This window comes from Lates calcarifer, linkage group LG2 (assembly GCF_001640805.2).
Source record: "Lates calcarifer isolate ASB-BC8 linkage group LG2, TLL_Latcal_v3, whole genome shotgun sequence".
Lineage (NCBI taxonomy): Eukaryota > Metazoa > Chordata > Actinopteri > Centropomidae > Lates > Lates calcarifer.
In genome coordinates this window covers 9,565,285-9,585,629 of record NC_066834.1, presented here as the reverse complement: position 1 = coordinate 9,585,629, position 20,345 = coordinate 9,565,285, and the positions used below count along the sequence as shown (strand labels likewise).

General features: G+C 39.9%; 1 protein-coding gene across 1 annotated transcript in view; it reads left to right on the top strand.

Annotated features, from left to right (window-relative positions):
- Positions 1-20,345, top strand: part of ddb1 (damage-specific DNA binding protein 1) — a 45,286-nt gene that overhangs the window by 6,813 nt on the left and 18,128 nt on the right. Inside the window, exons 7-15 of the mRNA XM_018683406.2 lie at positions 1,168-1,326; positions 2,504-2,587; positions 2,951-3,067; positions 6,135-6,237; positions 6,964-7,039; positions 7,129-7,237; positions 14,948-15,126; positions 16,858-17,021; positions 18,863-18,970. Of these exons, the coding sequence (XP_018538922.1) occupies positions 1,168-1,326; positions 2,504-2,587; positions 2,951-3,067; positions 6,135-6,237; positions 6,964-7,039; positions 7,129-7,237; positions 14,948-15,126; positions 16,858-17,021; positions 18,863-18,970 (1,099 nt within the window). The remainder of the gene's footprint in view (positions 1-1,167; positions 1,327-2,503; positions 2,588-2,950; positions 3,068-6,134; positions 6,238-6,963; positions 7,040-7,128; positions 7,238-14,947; positions 15,127-16,857; positions 17,022-18,862; positions 18,971-20,345) is intronic.

Genomic DNA, 20,345 nt, shown 5'->3' with positions numbered 1-20,345 from the left:
TTGCTAGAGGTTTGTTAAGCCGTGAAAATAAAAGTGGATCCACGGTTTGTCAAAAGATGTAAGCAATACTGCAGGCAGGAGGATTGTGAAAATGAGTTTTGTAAAAGTTCGATCAAGTGAGAAATTGACTCAGCTTGTACAGTAGACAAAGACAATAACAATACCTTCCTTTGAAAGGAACGCAGAGCAGGCTCAGTCACACTATGTGATTTTAATGGCAATACCAATCATGACTACTATTCCAGCCAGTTAGGTGGGTTATCTTGTAGTGATAGTGGAGAATGGAGGCTTTGGCTCTCTGAAAACTCCTTTTGAAAGCTCCCAAGATGTTTTTGTGCAGCCTAGTCTGGTTAAAACCCGAGTAGTAACTAGGACTGAGAGCTGAGAGTGACCCTGACAACATCCAAAGGGAGTTTTATTCAAGGAGAAAGTACTACAGTACAAGTTTTGCTTTGCAACACCCACTCAGCAGATATAATAGCTTGCATCAGGAGAGTTTCTTACCTCCCTTAGCTTCACTCTGTTTAAGCATCATTGCAGTTTTCTTTGGGAAACGTATGTTATACAATATGCTTAATTCTAAAATCATGTAATTATAATTGGAGCTGATAAAAATTAGCCAAGTCAACTATTTGCAAATACTGGTATAGATATATGATATGTGGCTATATGTCAGCTGATAAGTCACAAAATATTGCAGTACACAAATGACAAAGATATGTTTCATGTAATTTAGAGAGAATGTTGCTGTTGCACATTTGATCCTCCAGGGAGCACTGCCAAGATATTTTTCAACCACAAAATATGTAAGAGGTCTGTGTTAAAAACAAAAATCTAGTGTAATTCAGGCTCTAACTGTAAGCATTCTGGACAGTGTGGAGTCTCTTATGTGTTAAGTTTCATATTCATCCTTTTGTAGTGTGCACAAGCTCCTGATGGGTCTGCAGGCTGGCTTATTTAATCCATGAGTCTGGAGTTTTAGGTTGTACCTAGGGGAGACTCCTCAGAGTGTGTTTTCTTAATGAGAGATAATAGAACAAACATACTGGAGACAGGTCTCTGTGGCTGTATTCAACATTTTCATACAGGACTTAGATAAAGCATGAGGTGAGCATGAGCTCTTAGAGGCTTTTTAATGATTTGTATGTTTTCCACACTCAATTACAGCAAAGTACCATCGTCTGTCACAACCGGGTGGACCCCAATGGCTCGCGCTACCTGCTTGGGGACATGGAGGGACGTCTGTTCATGCTGCTGCTGGAGAAGGAGGAGCTCATGGATGGCACAGTGGCGCTCAAAGACCTGCATGTGGAGCTGCTTGGAGAGGTCCTTAATTTATCTTCCTCTCTGTGTCGCTTCATCTCTGCCTGTCTTCACTATGTTTATCCACCTGCCTGTCCTCTGGCATTTCTCCCATCTGTTTCTCTCCACCTGACTCGACCACTCTTTCTGTTGCTTGTTGATTTTCTTCCTCTTCAGCACCCACTTTGTTACGATTGACTTTTTAATAGTTTGTGGCCCTGACAGGAGCTAATGGATCAGTCTGCACTCGTACAGAGGATGAGAAAAAATGATCTCAGCTCTTTGTTGCTTGCTTGCCAAAGTGTCACTTATCCATTTAAAGTTGATTTAGACAATGACTGTATATCAATACTATGCTCAAAGCAAAATCTCATGTTAAAGGCAGACAGCTTTTGGCTTTTGGCACCTTTCTCTAATGACTTGCCAAGGAGTTTAGAAAATGCCTTTTTGATAGTCTGCAGAAAAACTATCAAGCAGGAGAGGTCTGTTGAGCTAGTGGCAGATTGCTTTTCAAATCATTTACTTTATTCCTTGTGTACAGTCAAGATCACCTCTATGGTGAAATGTTGGACAAGAAAACTTGTCTTTGTTGTGTATAAAAAATTGTTGACACTGAGGGTGAATCATTTGTGTCAAACGAGAGTTCTGTCTGTTTTTAAGATCACTTTAAGAAAGTTAACTGCTCAAACTAAAAATTTCCAAACAACAGGAAAGTTACATTTTTAATGTTCCCTCTCTTCTTATTTGCAAACAGCAAAATTGTGCATTAATACCTTTGTCTGCCATAATTGTGATGAGTTCATTTGTGTTTCAGTGTAGCTAAACAGAGTTGCTCATTGACCTTTCTCTAGTTGCTGTCAAGAGCTTGGCTGCAAATATCATTATTTTCATTATCAAGTAATCTGCCAATTATTTCTTTCGATTAATGGTTTAGTGTGTTAAAGGTCAAAAATAATAACATCTGAAATTACCAGAGCTTAAAGCAATGTCTCATAATTGCTAATTTTGTTTGGCCAACTGTTAAAATAGGTAGGAACCTTATCTTGGGCTCTTGAATGTTATTATGACATTTTATAGGCAAAATGATCAATCAGGAAAATAATCAGCATGTTGATTAAAAACCAAATAATTGTTAGTTGCAGCCCCACTGTAGACATGGCCTAAATGACAAAGATATTTTCGTGTCCCTCTCCACTGACAGACATCTATTGCTGAGTGTTTGACCTACTTGGACAATGGTGTGGTCTTTGTGGGCTCCAGACTGGGCGACTCCCAGTTAGTGAAGGTAAGTAGCAAGAGGACAAAGTTTTGTATTTTTATAATTCTGAAATTCTTGAGTTTTACCTATTGTCATTTTGATATTTTGAGTTTTTCCTCATTACATCCTTATCTTGGCAAATCTTTCATAAACCTGTTCAGAAATGTATTTTAAACAAATAAAACTGTGTCTGGGTCTTCCTTTATCTCTGTACTTCAATTTTCTTCTATTTATAGGATCTAATTTTAAAATTTGAGGTTTAATATCCTACCACACATTTAAAATTTATTTCAGACTTAAAACTTTAAAAGAAGAATGTTGTGTGTGATTTGTGTCTACCATGTATTGTCACCCATTCTCATCGATTTGTCTTCGTTTGTTTCTCTGCAGCTCAACGTGGACAGCAATGACCAGGGTTCATATGTGGCGGTGATGGAGACATTCACCAATCTGGGGCCCATTGTGGACATGTGTGTGGTAGACTTGGAGAGGCAAGGACAGGGCCAGGTAAAAACCCCACAATTGAATCATTTAGTTCTCTGAAACTACACAACAACAACAAACATCATGGCTACATATTGAAAGCAAATCACTCTGATAGAATAAAAGGTTTCTCGGGGCATCCACCAGAGGATGTAGACATGACATGGTGATTACCAAAAACTTTCTTAACAGTCACTGGATACACATTATAGCTTCTGGTAAGTCTCCATCTGTGCTTTCCTCTTTATCATCCTCTTTGTCACAGCCTTCAGGGAGTCTGGGCTTAAACCACCAATGCAGCCAGCCTCTTGAGTCGTGTTAATTCTTGTTTTTGTCAGCAGAATTAAGCACGCATCATATAGTACTACAGCACAAAACCTGCCACTGGCCAGACTAGCCAGGGTACAACATGTTCAGGAGATTCTTGCTGACATCAAATATACAGCGTATTGTGCTTTTTAAAGGCAGCCTGGATGTATTTCTTTAGTCTGGTCTGTGATCACCTGACATTAACATGCAACTGGTATCCCAGTTGTGTCTAGATATGATTTAGTTGGACTGCAGTTATGCCTGATGTTAAAATGCATCTCTGGCACACAAACTTAAATTGGCTTTCTTGTTCCATTGTGAAAAGGGAGATTGGTGTGCATGTTATTTCCTCTAATAATATTTACACCTTTTAAAACTGACAGTGAAGACCTCTCCTCGATTGTTCCCTGCCTGCATGTATCCTAACAATCCATCATCTTTAGCATTTCTGTGTACTTAAGTTTGTTTACCTTCAGCACTTGTCAGACAGTTTGTATTCTGAATAGAATGGGATATAACCCATACTGCATGCTAAAAGGATTCAAGAGGACATGGTCTCATGTTTTTACCCAGTGATAAGGAGGTGATTTCAACTCTTAATTGCAGCCAGAGACTGTCCCCTTCTGACATGTTCTTTGACATTATGCTGCAGAAATATCATAATTTGACAAAAACTTTTTTTTTTTTTAATTTAAACATTTTTTCTTCCTTTGTGTTGAATCACTGAAGCACAGGGAGATTAAACAGTGAAGCAGGGAGAGATGCAGTCCAGAAGGTTTTGTTGGCAGGGTTTGAGACCAGGCCTCAGGGTACTTGATTCGGTTCCAAAGGCAGCGGTCCACTAGAGCACCAAGCCAGTCTCTGGGTACAGACCAGCACACAGTCAGTCACTGACTGTATTCATCCACACACTCTAAATCCAATCACAATTGCTTTAATTTGCCATTTGCTGAAAAATCCACAGAGCATTTGACCTGGTTAATTGGTACGGAGACGTTCCAAAACTGAAGAGACAGTAGAGGATTGATGCACAGGCTGTGTGGGGGATTTATAGCCAATGATATAACCTTAGAGAAAGCATTGCAGCAGAGTCAAAGCTGACAAATCAATGCATCCACAGATGAGCAACTGCAAACCACGCTGGGGTTTATGACATGATAAAACGTACATAGAAAACAAATACATGAACATAATTTGTGAAGATTATCAGGTTTCAGTCAGCCCTGTGAGAGTGTGACTGAGCATGTGAGGGCATTTGAGAACATGCTGGGGGGAGCTGAGTCTGGTGCCAGTTTCGCAATGGTTATTTCCATTAGGATGAAGGTGTGGGGTGGCAGGTGGCAGGGGCTGAGATTACTATGGGCTCTGGTATTAATCCTGTTAGTGTAGCATGACTGAATGAATAAATCACATTGTGGTGCTCCCCAGTCAGCCTGTACAGAGAGCAGAATTATTTATCTTCAGGGTACTGCTGCATCTCAGCACTGTTGTCATGTTTGCGCTGGTAATCTCTGAGAGGCTCTACTGTAAAGAGATACAAATTCTTAAATCGTACAGTACTAGAGCATGTGTAATATACTGCTTCTTCTCCCATAACTTCTACTTTATGATGACATCTATTACTAGCGCTAGGACCAGTGAGAAGCGTGAGCATTAATGACTACCAGTACTTCTACTTAAAAGGTACACTGTTAATACTACCACCAATCTACCCAGATATTATAACTACTACTACAAATAACAACAACTGGAGCTGAAACGATTAGCGGATGCACAGAAAATTAGTTAGAAACCATGCTTATAATTGTTCCAGTCATTTTCAGGCAAAAATGCCAAACATTCCCTTGTTACAGCTTCTGAAATGTGAGGGCGTGCAGCTTTTCTCTGGCTTATGTGATAGTAAACCGAACATGTTTGAGATTTAATAATGAAAAAATAATGACAATTATTTATACTGCACTTTTCAAAACAAAGTTACATAGTTGAACTGGGATTAAAGCATTTCAGGAGTAAGGAAAATAAAATCAGGTAATTAAAATGATACAGAAATAACATGCAATAATAAAAAAAAGCAACATTAAAGAACATAATAATAATGATGATATTAATACAGATAGGGCATGTGTGCAAAAATCAATAAAAACATACATTTTAAGAATGATTTAAAAGATGTCACTGATTCTGCAAGCCTCATATCCTCAGGCAGGGAGTTCCACAGCTGAGCGGCCCTGACTGCAAAAACCCAGTCACCTTTCGTCCTGAGAATGGGACTTAGGAACAGTCAGCACAACCCTGCCCAAAGATCTAAGGCCGCGCCTTGGCTCATAGGAGAACAGCAATTCAGCAATTTGAAAACTTTGTGAATTTGTGCATTTTGTTGACGAAACAGTTATGTCAATAATGGAGACAGTTGTCAGCAGAATAACTGATCATTTATGATGACACCGATAACATTGTACTCACCAAGTTATTTACTGAGATCTGGGAACGTGAAGACACTGGTTCAACTTTTAGACAACTCGTCTAATCCACTTCATTTGGAAGTAAAACACAGTAAGCATGTGACTGCTCCTGTTTGTTGCCCCAGTGGACTTCTTTTTAGCAATGTAGCACAGTTCATATCACAGCAATTAATCGTCACTAATTAGAGTTTTCCTCTAAGCAAACATAAGGAAGAAGAACTAAAAAGATCTTCAGCTCAAAAAAAAAAAAAAAGATAAAAAAAAATCACACTCCTGACATCTCACTTCATGTCTTTCTCTCTCTCTTTCACTTCTTTTAGCTGGTGACATGCTCAGGTGCGTTCAAGGAGGGCTCTCTTCGGATTATCCGCAACGGCATTGGTATTCACGAGCACGCCAGCATTGACCTGCCAGGAATCAAAGGTTTGTGTGTTCAGTTCATGTGCGTCTGTGTCTCTTCTACCACCTCTCCCTCAAGTCATGACTTTATCTGGACCTTAATCCTCTACTAACTTGACAGCAGAGCCACTTGAGCCTGCACATCTGTTTTCAACACCCTGGCCAAGACCAGCCAGCTGTTGTTCGTCCAAGCTCTGCGTGAGCAGATGGCTCAGATGTCATAGGTCTTGGCTCGGTACTTTCTAAAGAGCAGGAAAATTGCCATGGTTAGATTTGGAAACATTTGTTTCCATTTGCTAAACCAAAGAGCGCTGCAGTGTCTGCAATAGTAAACTGTCAAATTGAAGAATTCCATCAGGTTTTAACGATAGCAGACACCTCTTAATCCCAGAAAATGAGGTTCCTCTCCCTAGACTATTCTCTGATGCTTAAATGAGGCACACGGGCCAGTTAAGGTCTTCTTGCACTTGTTAGGCTTCAGATGTTTATTGACCATCTCTGCCCTAAAAGTCTCAGCAGCTGCCTCCTCCCCTGGCCTCTTGATGAGAGACAATTATTCACTTAGCCAATCAATGGCTCTCTGAGAGGGATCTGCGACCTGTACATCTTCCAACATGTTAACATTTGACAGATAGAATAGTTAAAGATGGGCTTGGATAGTGGCTAGATGTTGTATTTCCTTTACCCAGCAAAATAATGGAGAAAGTAACTTTTCTTTCTAACACACTTTTTTTTTTTTTCCCCTTGAAGGTTTGTGGCCGCTCCGCTCCGAGGCAGGCAGAGAGACAGATGACATGCTGGTGCTGTCTTTCGTGGGTCAAACACGGTGAGTGTTTGCTGTGCAGCATGCCAGATAAGTGTAGAGTCAATTCTGAATGCAGTTATCTTATCTTAAGAGAGTGTTTTTTCCCCTAGGGTGTTGATGCTGAGTGGCGAGGAAGTCGAGGAGACTGAACTTCCAGGCTTTGTGGACAACCAGCAGACATTTTACTGCGGCAACGTGGCGCACCAGCAACTCATTCAGGTTCATACACACACACACACACACACACGTGCACACACTTGTATAAAGTACATGTGCTATCAGTGCTCTTCACCAGGACACACTTTGGTTAGTTTAACACTGACACTCATTTGATATCTGAGCCCACTCTAGAATTAGTTGACTTGCAGTATTTGTCCATTTAACAGGAATATCAGCTAATTTCACAAATTCAAATTTAATTATAGAAATTAATTATTCAACTGTGGCCTTTCTCCATTTAATAAGATACACTTTGCCGGAGCTGAATCATACATGATTAAAAAGGGGCAGTCGTGAACATGAAGAGCGCAAAAGGACTTCATGTATTTTACACTTGGTTGAGATGAATATTGCACTTCATTTAAATTCAAGTTTCAGCCTGCCTTTTTTGAAATGAGGATGAAACCTACTGGGAATTCTGCCAACTGTTAGACCCTCAACCATAAACCTTTAGGTTTTTATGACAGCCAGCCTTAAAACACAAACCTGCTTGTCTTTTAAGAATAGTTGACTACCTCTTTTTCCTGTCAGAGTTGGTATATTTACACTGAGTACATTTTTACATTTTACACTGCTCTTGCTTTCTGCCATTTCAAAAAATACAATTTTCATGTAGTTGTACTCAAGCTTGAATTGAAGCCGGTAGCTTTTTTACTTTGCCCGCCAGTAGTCGCATCGTGAAGTTTCAGAGAGTCAGGGACACTAGAATTAATGAACTGAAAACAACACAAATGCCGCAAAAACCTTCATTAGCGTTTTTCCATTGTTATAGTTTAAAAAAAATAGATATGCTATAATCATATAGAAACTGTGCACATAGCAATATTTTTTTTCATACTAGCAATGAATCAAATGACTCCCCATGACACCAAAGAGTTGCTCATAGTCCTAAACCCAATAAGAATGAATGCCTGACTCTGCAGCTCTTTGCTGTTTTTAGCCTTGTTTTATGTCATTAGGGCCCGAGCAACGAGTTGCGTGGGCCCAACGGGGCCATGCAACGAGTTGCAAGGACCCTCTTGTTTTCGGTCTGTTTATTATTATTATTATTATTATTATTATTATTATTATTATTTTTTTTCTTCTTTTTCCGCCTCTTAGATCGGCTTTTTGAGGGCCTTAACATGCGTGAAAACTTACCAAAATTTGCAGACGCGTCAGGCACGGCGAAAAATTTAATAATTTAGGGGTCTTGAGCATGGGCGTGGTAAAATGCCCTCGGTAGCGCCACCTACATTTTTAAACGGAACAGCCCCTCAAGCCCGTTGCGCCTAAAAATCTGAAAATCTGCACACATATGTAACATCCCATGACGCACCAAAAAGTCTCTTGGAGCCATATTCTAAACCCAACAGAAAGTATTTTTATTTTGACCGGAAGGTGAAAAAATTGTGTGTTTTTGGCCATTTCCAGGGGTCGCTTGAACGCGAACTAGTCCTAGACGCATTATCCCATTGACTTCAAAACTTAATAGTATGTTCTTAAGACATAGACGATGTTAAATTGCGGCAGATTTTGAGTTTTTGTTGAAGGGCGTGGAAGTTATGGCCCCTCAAAGTTCGATTACTCGCCACGAAACAGGAAGTTGCTTTATTTTTGCTATATTTCGGCCATACTTTGTCCAAACTGCATCAAACTTTACAGGATTGTTAATGGTACCTATCTGCACACATCCATATGTCAATATTCATACAATTGTTGTAGCACCACCTATTTATAGCAGGAAATGACATATTTTATAGTGTGATGTCCAGTTTCTAGACGGGTGACCAGATTCACTTCAAATGTTGTCAGCCCCTCCTTGACAATTTTTGGAAGAAGTCCTCCGAAAATTGTGAGTTTGGGTCGAAGCGTGTGCCGGTTCTGGCCCGTCAAAGTTCGGAAACCCAACTTCCTGTTTGAAACCTCAGATTTTGGGGTAACTTCCTGTTGCGACTCTCTACTTTATCCTACAGATGGAGCCATTGTATTACTCTTTGATGGGTTTTTGGAAGGGGGTCTCTGTGTGTGTGTGTCTGTGTGTGTGTGTTTGAGGGGGGAGGGGAAGAGGAGTTGATTGAGTCTGTGAGAAGCTGCCACAGGGAGGTTACAGTCAGGAGAGCCAAGAGCTGTCACAGATGATGAGCTCTGAAAAATATTATCACAGAAAATAATTAGCATAAAAGCTTTTATTTTAAATTTGTTGCAACAAATTCAGGTTTCTTACAGCATTTTCCTTATTGAAAACTAAATTCTACCTGAAATGTATCAATAAAAATCTTCTTTTGCAGTTAATGTCACCAGTTTATAGTTTAGTTTTAATAGCATTCCCTGTCACTGATGTGCCTTTAATTATCGGTTCTATCAGGGATCATTTATGTGTTTATCTTACGGGGGTGAGCCACCTCACAGGTTGGTTATATTACCTGTTGACCTCAGCTCAGTGAGCTAAGACAATGTTTAATGCAGTGTTTTTTCTGATATGAAAATGGATATTATTCAGCACATCTAACCTCAGCAGGCCCCTCTTCAGAAACTCATATCTGCAGATGTCAAAGCTGGCTCAAACGTTGTCCACAGTCTCATGACATGTTTAACACGAAGCACAGCACGCTGGTTAAGCTCATGGCAAACTGTTACTAACAGCTAAAATGAAAGCTTGTCTGTATGTAGTCTAACTGGTTAGTTTGTCACTAATCTCCAAATTTTGCAAATTGCTATAAACTTCACTCTCTTAAACCAGTAACAGTCTGAGCTGGACTGATAGGGGTCTGTATGGATAAAGATAAAATCCTAATGATACCCATCCCTACAGCTGGTTAGTGGCTTCGCCCTGACTTTAGGCAGATGAGATATTCACTGTTCAAATAACTTCATTATAACCCTTGTTTAAGCATAAATGATTTATATATGCACCCAATAACAGAACTTGCAAAAAAATGCTTTTGCTCAAAGCTCAAAGCTTGTAAACTCAAGTTAAAACTGAGTTTTATCTCCTTTTGGGAGGGGGTATCTGTGTGTGTGTGTGTGTGTTTGTGTTTGTGTTTGTGTTTGAGGGGGGAGGGGAAGAGGAGTTGATTGAGTCTGTGAGAAGCTGCCACAGAGAGGTTACAGTCAGGAGAGCCAAGAGCTGTCACAGATGATGAGCTCTGAAAAATATTATCACAGAAAATAATTAGCATAAAAGCTTTTATTTAAAATTTTTACATCTCGGAAGTGTGAACTGTTACGCCAGCGTGTGCCCTGCGACCTGCGTTGACCCCGCGGTTGCCGGGGTCCCGCGGTCGCCGCTCCCCCGACGGGCGCCGGGTGCGAGGGCCCGTTCAACGCTGCTCGCAGCTTTAATTATTATTATTATTATTTTTTTTCTTCTTTTTCCGCCTCTTAGATCGGCTTTTTGAGGGCCTTAACATGCGTGAAAACTTACCAAAATTTGCAGACGCGTCAGGCACGGCGAAAAATTTAATAATTTAGGGGTCTTGAGCATGGGCGTGGTAAAATGCCCTCGGTAGCGCCACCTACATTTTTAAACGGAACAGCCCCTCAAGCCCGTTGCGCCTAAAAATCTGAAAATCTGCACACATATGTAACATCCCATGACGCACCAAAAAGTCTCTTGGAGCCATATTCTAAACCCAACAGAAAGTATTTTTATTTTGACCGGAAGGTGAAAAAATTGTGTGTTTTTGGCCATTTCCAGGGGTCGCTTGAACGCGAACTAGTCCTAGACGCATTATCCGATTGACTTCAAAACTTAATAGTATGTTCTTAAGACATAGACGATGTTAAATTGCGGCAGATTTTGAGTTTTTGTTGAAGGGCGTGGAAGTTATGGCCCCTCAAAGTTCGATTACTCGCCACGAAACAGGAAGTTGCTTTATTTTTGCTATATTTCGGCCATACTTTGTCCAAACTGCATCAAACTTTACAGGATTGTTAATGGTACCTATCTGCACACATCCATATGTCAATATTCATACAATTGTTGTAGCGCCACCTATTTATAGCAGGAAATGACATATTTTATAGTGTGATGTCCAGTTTCTAGACGGGTGACCAGATTCACTTCAAATGTTGTCAGGACAGACTTAAGGATTTTTGGAAGACTGGCTCCGAAAATTGTGAGTTTTGGTCGAAGCGTGTGCCGGTTCTGGCCCGTCAAAGTTCGGAAACCCAACTTCCTGTTTGAAACCTCAGATTTTGGGGTAACTTCCTGTTGCGACTCTCTACTTTATCCTACAGATGGAGCCATTGTATTACTCTTTGATGGGTTTTTGGAAGGGGGTCTGTGTGTGTGTGTGTCTGTGTGTGTGTGTTTGAGGGGGGAGGGGAAGAGGAGTTGATTGAGTCTGTGAGAAGCTGCCACAGGGAGGTTACAGTCAAGAGAGCCATGAGCTGTCACAGATGATGAGCTCTGAAAAATATTATCACAGAAAATAATTAGCATAAAAGCTTTTATTTTAAATTTGTTGCAACAAATTCAGGTTTCTTACAGCATTTTCCTTATTGAAAACTAAATTCTACCTGAAATGTATCAATAAAAATCTTCTTTTGCAGTTAATGTCACCAGTTTATAGTTTAGTTTTAATAGCATTCCCTGTCACTGATGTGCCTTTAATTATCGGTTCTATCAGGGATCATTTATGTGTTTATCTTACGGGGGTGAGCCACCTCACAGGTTGGTTATATTACCTGTTGACCTCAGCTCAGTGAGCTAAGACAATGTTTAATGCAGTGTTTTTTCTGATATGAAAATGGATATTATTCAACACATCTAACCTCAGCAGGCCCCTCTTCAGAAACTCATATCTGCAGATGTCAAAGCTGGCTCAAAAAATTAAACTGGCTTCAAATTAATTTGAAGGAATTGTAGGTTATTTTGAATTCATGTAATCTTACCATATGTCTCCCCTTGACCAAAGTCTTTACAGTTTGGTTTTGATCAGTTAGGAAATTTCACAAGGGGTCGGCTGATATTTTCATGTTACACAGTGTACGGCGACAGGAAAAGTGCACGTCTACATCCACCGGCATCGAGGTGAACCAGCTGAATATAAGCCACTCAAGTTGACGACAAGTGCATTGAAAAGTAAAAGCTGCTGGCCTTTACCTTTTCTTTGTAAAAGCGCCTGTTCGGCCAGTAGTTAGTAAAGTAATATTTTCAGCGTTGTCCACAGTCTCATGACATGTTTAACACGAAGCACAGCACGCTGGTTAAGCTCATGGCAAACTGTTACTAACAACTAAAATGAAAGCTTGTCTGTATGTAGTCTAACTGGTTAGTTTGTCACTAATCTCCAAATTTTACAAATTGCTATAAACTTCACTCTCTTAAACCAGTAACAGTCTGAGCTGGACTGATAGGGGTCTGTATGGATAAAGATAAAATCCTAATGATACCCATCCCTACAGCTGGTTAGTGGCTTCGCCCTGACTTTAGGCAGATGAGATATTCACTGTTCAAATAACTTCATTATAAGCCTTGTTTAAGCATAAATGATTTATATATGCACCCAATAACAGAACTTAAAAAAAATGCTTTTGCTCAAAGCTCAAAGCTTGTAAACTCAAGTTAAAACTGAGTTTTATCTCCTTTTGGGAGGGGGTATTTCTCTGTGTGTTTGTGTGTGTGTGTGTGGGTGTGTTTGTGTTTGTGTTTGAGGGGGAGGGGAAGAGGAGTTGATTGAGTCTGTGAGAAGCTGCCACAGAGAGGTTACAGTCAAGAGAGCCAAGAGCTGTCACAGATGATGAGCTCTGAAAAATATTATCACAGAAAATAATTAGCACAAAAGCTTTTATTTAAAATTTTTACATCTCGGAAGTGTGAACTGTTACGCCAGCGTGTGCCCTGCGACCTGCGTTGACCCCGCGGTTGCCGGGGTCCCGCGGTCGCCGCTCCCCCGACGGGCGCCGGGTGCGAGGGCCCGTTCAACGCTGCTCGCAGCTTTAATTATTTTTGTTTTCTGTGCCACACGTTGACCGTGTGCTTGAGCTTTACTGCTCTAATTACTCTCGCAATAAAAAAATGTAGGCAGCAGTTTCCAGCAAACAAGCTCAGGCAAGCCAACTGTGCTCTACCTGTACATCGCGAAATTGCAGAGATCTAAAGAAGCGCTTGGTTAACAATGTGGTGAACAGTGCTGAGCATCTCGAAAGACCCAGATATTTTTTTCACGGGGAGCTGGAGACCAAGCCGGTGCTAAAAGACTACTGAATATTGGAGTCAGCAGTCAGCCATAAGTTATAGGTAGTTTGTTTTGATGTATTTGTTCTTCCAGATGGTCAGGGCAGTGTTGGTTGATCAGTTTATGGTCCCCAGAGGGTGAAGCCCAATGATTTTTGTGATCCTCAGACTTTTCCTCTTATGCCACAATGAGGGTGATATGTAGGTTTTTTGTGAAATGTCTCAACAGGTATTGGACGAATAACTGTGGACTTTGGTACAGACATGCTAACTTTGAAGAGTCCAATTGTTTTGTTACCACATACCTGCAAAAATAGTGGCTTTCCCATCAGCCTCAGCTGTGCTTTGTACATAGTCATAATTAGTAAACGTGTTCATGCAGCCTAAATAGCTATGTGGTAAACATTATACATGCTAAACGGCATGTTAGCATGCAGATGTCGCTGTGGACTTTTAGTCTTGTTTGACAAACTCACCTCCCCAGTTGTTTGGATGCTGTTTCCCAGCAGTGTCTTCTGATATAAAACTTAACACATGAAGAAAAAACATCCTCACTTACATTCACAGCAAGAGGTCAAATTTAAATTGTTTTTGTCTCTGCAACCGTAAACAAACTGCAGAAACTGGACAATGTAATCTTCATAACTGCTTTCAAGGACTCCATTAAGGATCCTGTCTTTAATATATGCTGTAGTTTCACATCTCATTACACCACCATATTATGTGTGCTCCTTAACAGTGCTCCACCTCCATCTGTAGTTTGTATCTTGTTTCTAACAGTCTGCTCTTTTTTCCTCCTTTGTCTCGTCTTGCCTCTTCGGTGCTGTGTGGCTCTCCCCATCACATTATTACATTTTCAATATTAAATTTGTATTTGTCCTTAACCTGAGGGGCTTTTGCCAGGTATTCAAATGCCTCTTTGGTACATGCAATAGAAAAGCAATCAAATTAACTTTGGTAAAACTAATAATTGAAAACGCAAACCTCTCATTTTAATGTTTCAGAAGGGATTTCTTGGATCAAGCAAATGCTTTATTTGCTTAAGCCACAATTCTTGACATTTTTGTTGTGATTAAACTGCTCTTTGTTCCACATACATTATAATTCTCTGGTGGTTTCTAGTAAGCAAAAATTGTAGCCCTCATTTTGTCTTCTACTCAAATGCTCCTCTTTAATCTTCTCTTAAACATCAGTTAGCTTCATCAGGTTTGCTGGAAGTGTACCTGTGGTTTTAAACATTTCAGGACTCAATAATCTGGTATATGCATATGCTGTATTTGTCAATTTGTTAGGTTGCTGACGATTAAATGGAAAGTAATTTATCTTCTTTCCACTGTCAAAAGTATGTATTCACAGAAATAAAAATATTGTGGAGAAATTACCTTTGCAATGAATCATAATTTCTTTTCAGTCACAAAAAAAATGAAATAACTTTGCCTTTAAATGGCTTAACATTTTAACTCCCAGTCTCCATATCATCCTTTCTGTCACTCCCCAGAAATAGAATGCCAAATAATCTGTAAAGGGTAAACTGTGTGTGCCTTCAGATCACGTCGGGCTCCGTGCGCCTGGTGCTTCAGGACAGCAAGGCATTAGTGAGTGAATGGAAAGAGCCACAGGGCAGGAATATCAGCGTGGCTGCCTGCAACCACACTCAAGTGGTGCTTGCCGTGGGGCGGGCCCTCTATTATCTGCAGATCCTCGCTGGAGAGCTCAAACAGATCAGGTAGGACACAGATACACACACACACGCACACCAGGGATAGATGAACTGTCAGATTTTCAGGCATATTTGAGTTTCCCTGATGGATTGTGGATTTGCCTGCCGCTGCCGATCAACATGGCTGATCAAGACCATGCTATGAGCACTTTGAATCATGTATCATGCTGAGATTCTGGTTTGTTGTATATATATCGTGGTAGCGGTGCAGTGCATAAAATCACGCAGGTCAGGAGCTTCAGTTAATGTTCACATCAAATCTTCTGGGATTTTTACACACAGTAGTCTCTGTATTTACCAAAATGTCAAACTATTCTTTCAACAACTATGTCTGTCTGTGGATTTCATGGTGAGATGCCTCCAATCTGCTGCAGCTTGCAAGTTCAGAAAAGCTTATGAGTTTTAAAAAAAAACAAACATCCGTCCTCATCCTCTCAGTCATCCCCGGTCTGTGATCTTTATAAACATGCCCTTTAGCATGAAAGCTACATAGATATTGCATATTAGTTTCAAAGTATCTTAAACTTTAAGTAACAGGTCGACTGCAGAGACTCAAATCCTCATGTTAGGATACAAAAACTCTCAATCCAAAAAACTGTTCTCTACTTGTTAACACGATGCAACAGCAAGGAAGAATTTTGTGTATGACTGCATACACAATACCCCACAGAACTCTTGTATTAAAGTTTAATTAATCACACATTAATTTACAGTATTCCCAATAGTTCAACAACTTGGTGTCTGACACAGTTGTGTTATTACTATCCTGCATCTTACCTGCATTTTAATTTCTTCTTTCCTGATCTGTGGTTATGTTTGTGCTGCTATTACTATAAAACCGCTTTGAACCAATATTAAAAAACTGTTGAGGATACACACACACAAAAAATGGCTACCAAGGCTGTGTAAAGTGTTTTAAATCATTTGGTCTGTATCAATGAGGAGTTGGTTTTCAGTCACAAAATTCTGTTAATACCATATAGTTAGAGTTGGATTAAATGTGTTTACATGGCTGAAATACTCCTCATGCAATTAAAGAGTAAGTCTGCAGTGATTATTCTTATAGTAGCATCATTAAGTAGCCTTGTTCTGGTTAAGGCCTTTTTTTAATTAACAAGTGAAAGGGAATTTTGTTTTTTCATCCTCTATATTAGACTGTTATTAGCCAGAATGTTGAAAATATTATTCCTCTGACCTACTGCTGCATCCATCTGCAGTATAGATGGATGAAGCCATTTGTCCACAAATTGCTCTAAAGACAAATATTAATGCAGTACTTGTAGGAACAGGCACCGGGGAAATGACTGATAAGCTGCTAATCAGTTTAGCATTTGTCAAGTGGGGTTGTTAAAGAAATAAATTCACAACAGAACAAAGGAAGAGGAAGAGCGAAATGGGTAATGACCACGAAAACCTTTGTGACAAAAATCTTGCTGCCTGTTCGCGTAGTGGTTGAAACTCTCCACAGTTTTAAAGGAAATAGAAATGTCATCAACTTTAGAGAGTATGAACTTGCAGCTCAACTCTCTAGATCACTGCAGAAAATTTCACAATTTGTATCTCACATAAGGGGGAAAAAAAAGAAACTCAATTAGAACTTTTGCTCTGTGTAGTTAACACATTTATGCCATTAGTCATTTTGTTCCGCCGTTGAACCTTGTCCTACATGCTCCACATTCACACAACTTGCAGGACAACTCGCTACTCTTTTTCTCACATACTCTATATCTTCCTCAGTACCACAGAGATGGAACACGAGGTGGCCTGCCTGGACATCACACCTCTGGGGGAGGCCGGCTCTGAGTCGCCACTCTGTGCTGTGGGACTCTGGACCGACATCTCAGCCCGCGTTCTCAAACTGCCCTGCTTCACAGCCCTGCACAAGGAAATGCTGGGTGGAGGTGAGAGGAATGAGAGGTAGAAAGAGCACTGACACAAGAAAAGGAAAGCTGTTATGTGGAGCGAGATAGGTGGATGGAGATAATGTCAATTCAAGTGAAGTTTCTGTGCCCAATAGCACATAACAGGATCAGTTGGCTTCACAGATCCACAAAAGCAAAGATTCCTCACCTAAACCAGGTGCTCTCAGAAAGCAAGAAAAAGCTCTCCCTCACATATCAAAGGGAAAACCTAGGCGGGTGAAATATTTTTGTCATTCAATTCTTATCACCCCTTAACAAGCCACAGCCTGAGTATTTAAATAGAGAAGTAATAGAGAGTAAATTTTAAATAGAGATCCCCTCTCCTCAGACGAACGAAGGCAGGAAAAAATAAACAGATGGTCTTAACAATAGAAATTCAACATATAACAATTAGATGATAATACAATAGCGAGACTGGACTAATACAAATGTAATCAATCCAGTAATTATTGAATTTAATTTACGGATTGATGCTAAATTTAGTAAACATGAAACTGGCAGGTAGTCAGCTTAGCTTAGCATAGGGGAGGTGGCTAGCCTGGCTCCATCAACTCAGCCTGCCACCACGTATAAATCTCAATAAATAATTATTATGTCTTGTTTTATGTTTAGGAACAGTGAGCAACTTCTTATAGCCAAAACATTTTTTTCCCCTTAAACAAACGTCATGCAGCATGTTAAATAGTGAGTTCTGGTAGTCGGATCATGTTACCTTTGGACTGAACAGAATGTGGAACTATCCCTTTACGTTATGCAGTGAATATGAATAGGTCTATGATGATGCAGTAGTAACTAAAATGGATTGTATCAACAGTTTAATAGAGTTCAGTTAATAGATGTCAGTGACATCTCTCGTTAAGTGTCTCATTTTTCAGTATGTACTTGAGCATCATCACTGCAGCCAACCCAAACACATTTAATGCACCATTTAGACACTTGAAAGATATTTAAACTTAGAATGTTAAAATATGCAAGAGAGGACTCGACTGCTTTTTTTTGGTCAAACTTATGAAAAAGTCAACTCTCACTGGAGACAAAGTTTCATAACATGGTGAACTGGCTCGGGCAGGACTCTTTACTTTCCAATTAGAATGCTTCATCCATGAAGAATCTCTCCACAGTTTTCCCACAGTGTCACACTTCATTTTCCAAGTGCATTTGATTGACAGCTGCTCAGTGCTCAAACTCTGCAAACTGGGCCGTCTTGTTCACTCCCCTAACAAGAGCAGTCTGACTGTGGACTGAAGTTTTTATAAGTTCTGAACAAGAAACCTTCAAACTTATTGTTGATATTTTTATCTCTGTAATGGAAGCAGAGAATTCGAACATTGCACTTAAACTGTTTTAGTTTTGTTAGCATTTAAATTAGCTTTTCTGTATGTATTTCTGCATAGAACACAACCCTTTGTTTGTGTTTTAACATTTACTTATTTTAAATAATTCATCTGCATTTGCATGGAATTGTGCAACTTTTCAAGGATCTACGTTTTACAGACTTTTTTTAGCGCAGCCACCTTATGATGAGCGAGCCAAAAACCACTTAATCAGAGCCAGTGTTGTTTTTGATGTAATTGGCCTGCAGACAGCGAAATCCATGTTTGGAAAGCGGAAAAGACAGAAGACTTTATATTTACCCTGCAGCATTCAAATGTTTTTTTGTTTTTTTCAAAAAGTTACCATCCAGTCTGGCCGATAACCCTTATTGATTTTTCTGACAGAAACATTTTTGCAGACATTTATCACTTTAGTGTTCATCCATGAACCTGCGACTGCAGAGTATGGGAAAAATAAATCATTTGACTGCGTGTGTGTGTCCACAGAGATCATCCCTCGCTCAATCCTAATGACCACCTTTGAAGGCAGCTACTACCTGCTGTGTGCCCTGGGAGATGGAGCGCTCTTCTACTTTGGTCTGGACCTGCAGACTGGTAGGTCCCTCACACCAACTTCACTACAGTGGCTAGATGAGAGCTTCTCATGCTTCTCAGACTGATAAGAGCCCCCAGGCGGGGGCTATGGGCAGCTGTCTGAGTACATTTTCATTTTTAGAATACTACTTCATGGAGAATTGCATAACTGTCAACACTATGTCTGGATGTAATAGTGAAGAAACTTTGTTGCAGCCTGAAGAAACTGATGTTACAAGGTTCAAAGATTGAGAGATTTCATCTAGAGTATACCTGGGTTATCAAGGGAACTTGGCAAGGGAGGTCAAGACTACCAGGAATTACACAGTTTTGATTCAAACACCTTATTCTGCCTCTTTTCATCACTATTCTATGTGGAGAATTTAATACTTAAAACTTGCCGTTTTATTTAAGCAGTGGTAAAGAACTGTTAATTTTCTTTTCTTTTTGATGGTTTAAAACGTGCTAGGAGCTGCCACATGGGGGGATTAACTTTCAACAGAAAGTTTCTTAACGATTTAGACACCAGAGAAACAGGACTTTAGAACTTATGCAGCAGATACGCAGGATTAAAAAAAAAAAAACACTTGTGTGGTTACTCTTTTCTAATGTCAGAGATAGACGCCTGCCTATAGTTTCCAACTCTAACATCTACCTCCTTCAGCATGCTGCACCTAGAGTTCTCACCAGATTAACTCAATTTGACCATAGTAATTTATAAGAGTACTCCAGCAGTTAACTGTGGTGGTCTTATTCAGCTTTGCTGGTCAGAAATTGAAGCATCAGAGAGGCAGGCACAGAGATTTCCTGATTTTCAGTGCCTATGAGCGTCAAGCTGTAATGTAGTTCAATAAGAAACCCCAGTTTGTGATGGTGGGTCTCTTTAAGAAATTTGTAGCCTCCATGAGAAGTCACTGAAATGATGTCATCCAGTCAAGATATTACTTCAGTAGTAAGAAAATATTTACTTCAAGTAAATTAACACCCACAGAAGACATAAGACATAATCCAACTGTTTTCACACAGGGTACAGCACTTCATGTGAGTAACACATTTACTTTAGTGTAAAATAAGTGGAATACGCCTATATGGCTGTCAGTGCTAAATCAAGCTGAGCTCAAGTTCCCCTTTTTGAATTTTAAATAGATGCATAGATTTGCACTGTTTTATTTATTGTACTTCAGGCTTTCAGCAATCTGTCTATTCTTTCATTGTTATTTTTCTCACTGTATTTGTAGAGTTAACAGATTAGTCACAACTTGAGCTTTCCTTACAGGCATACTGTGCCTGTTCTCCCTGTTACTATAACCTTACACAACAAGAGTTAAAATTCAGGTGAGTTCAGTCGGGATTCAACCAGCAAGTGTTTTATTCAATGATTTATCTGTGGGGAGTT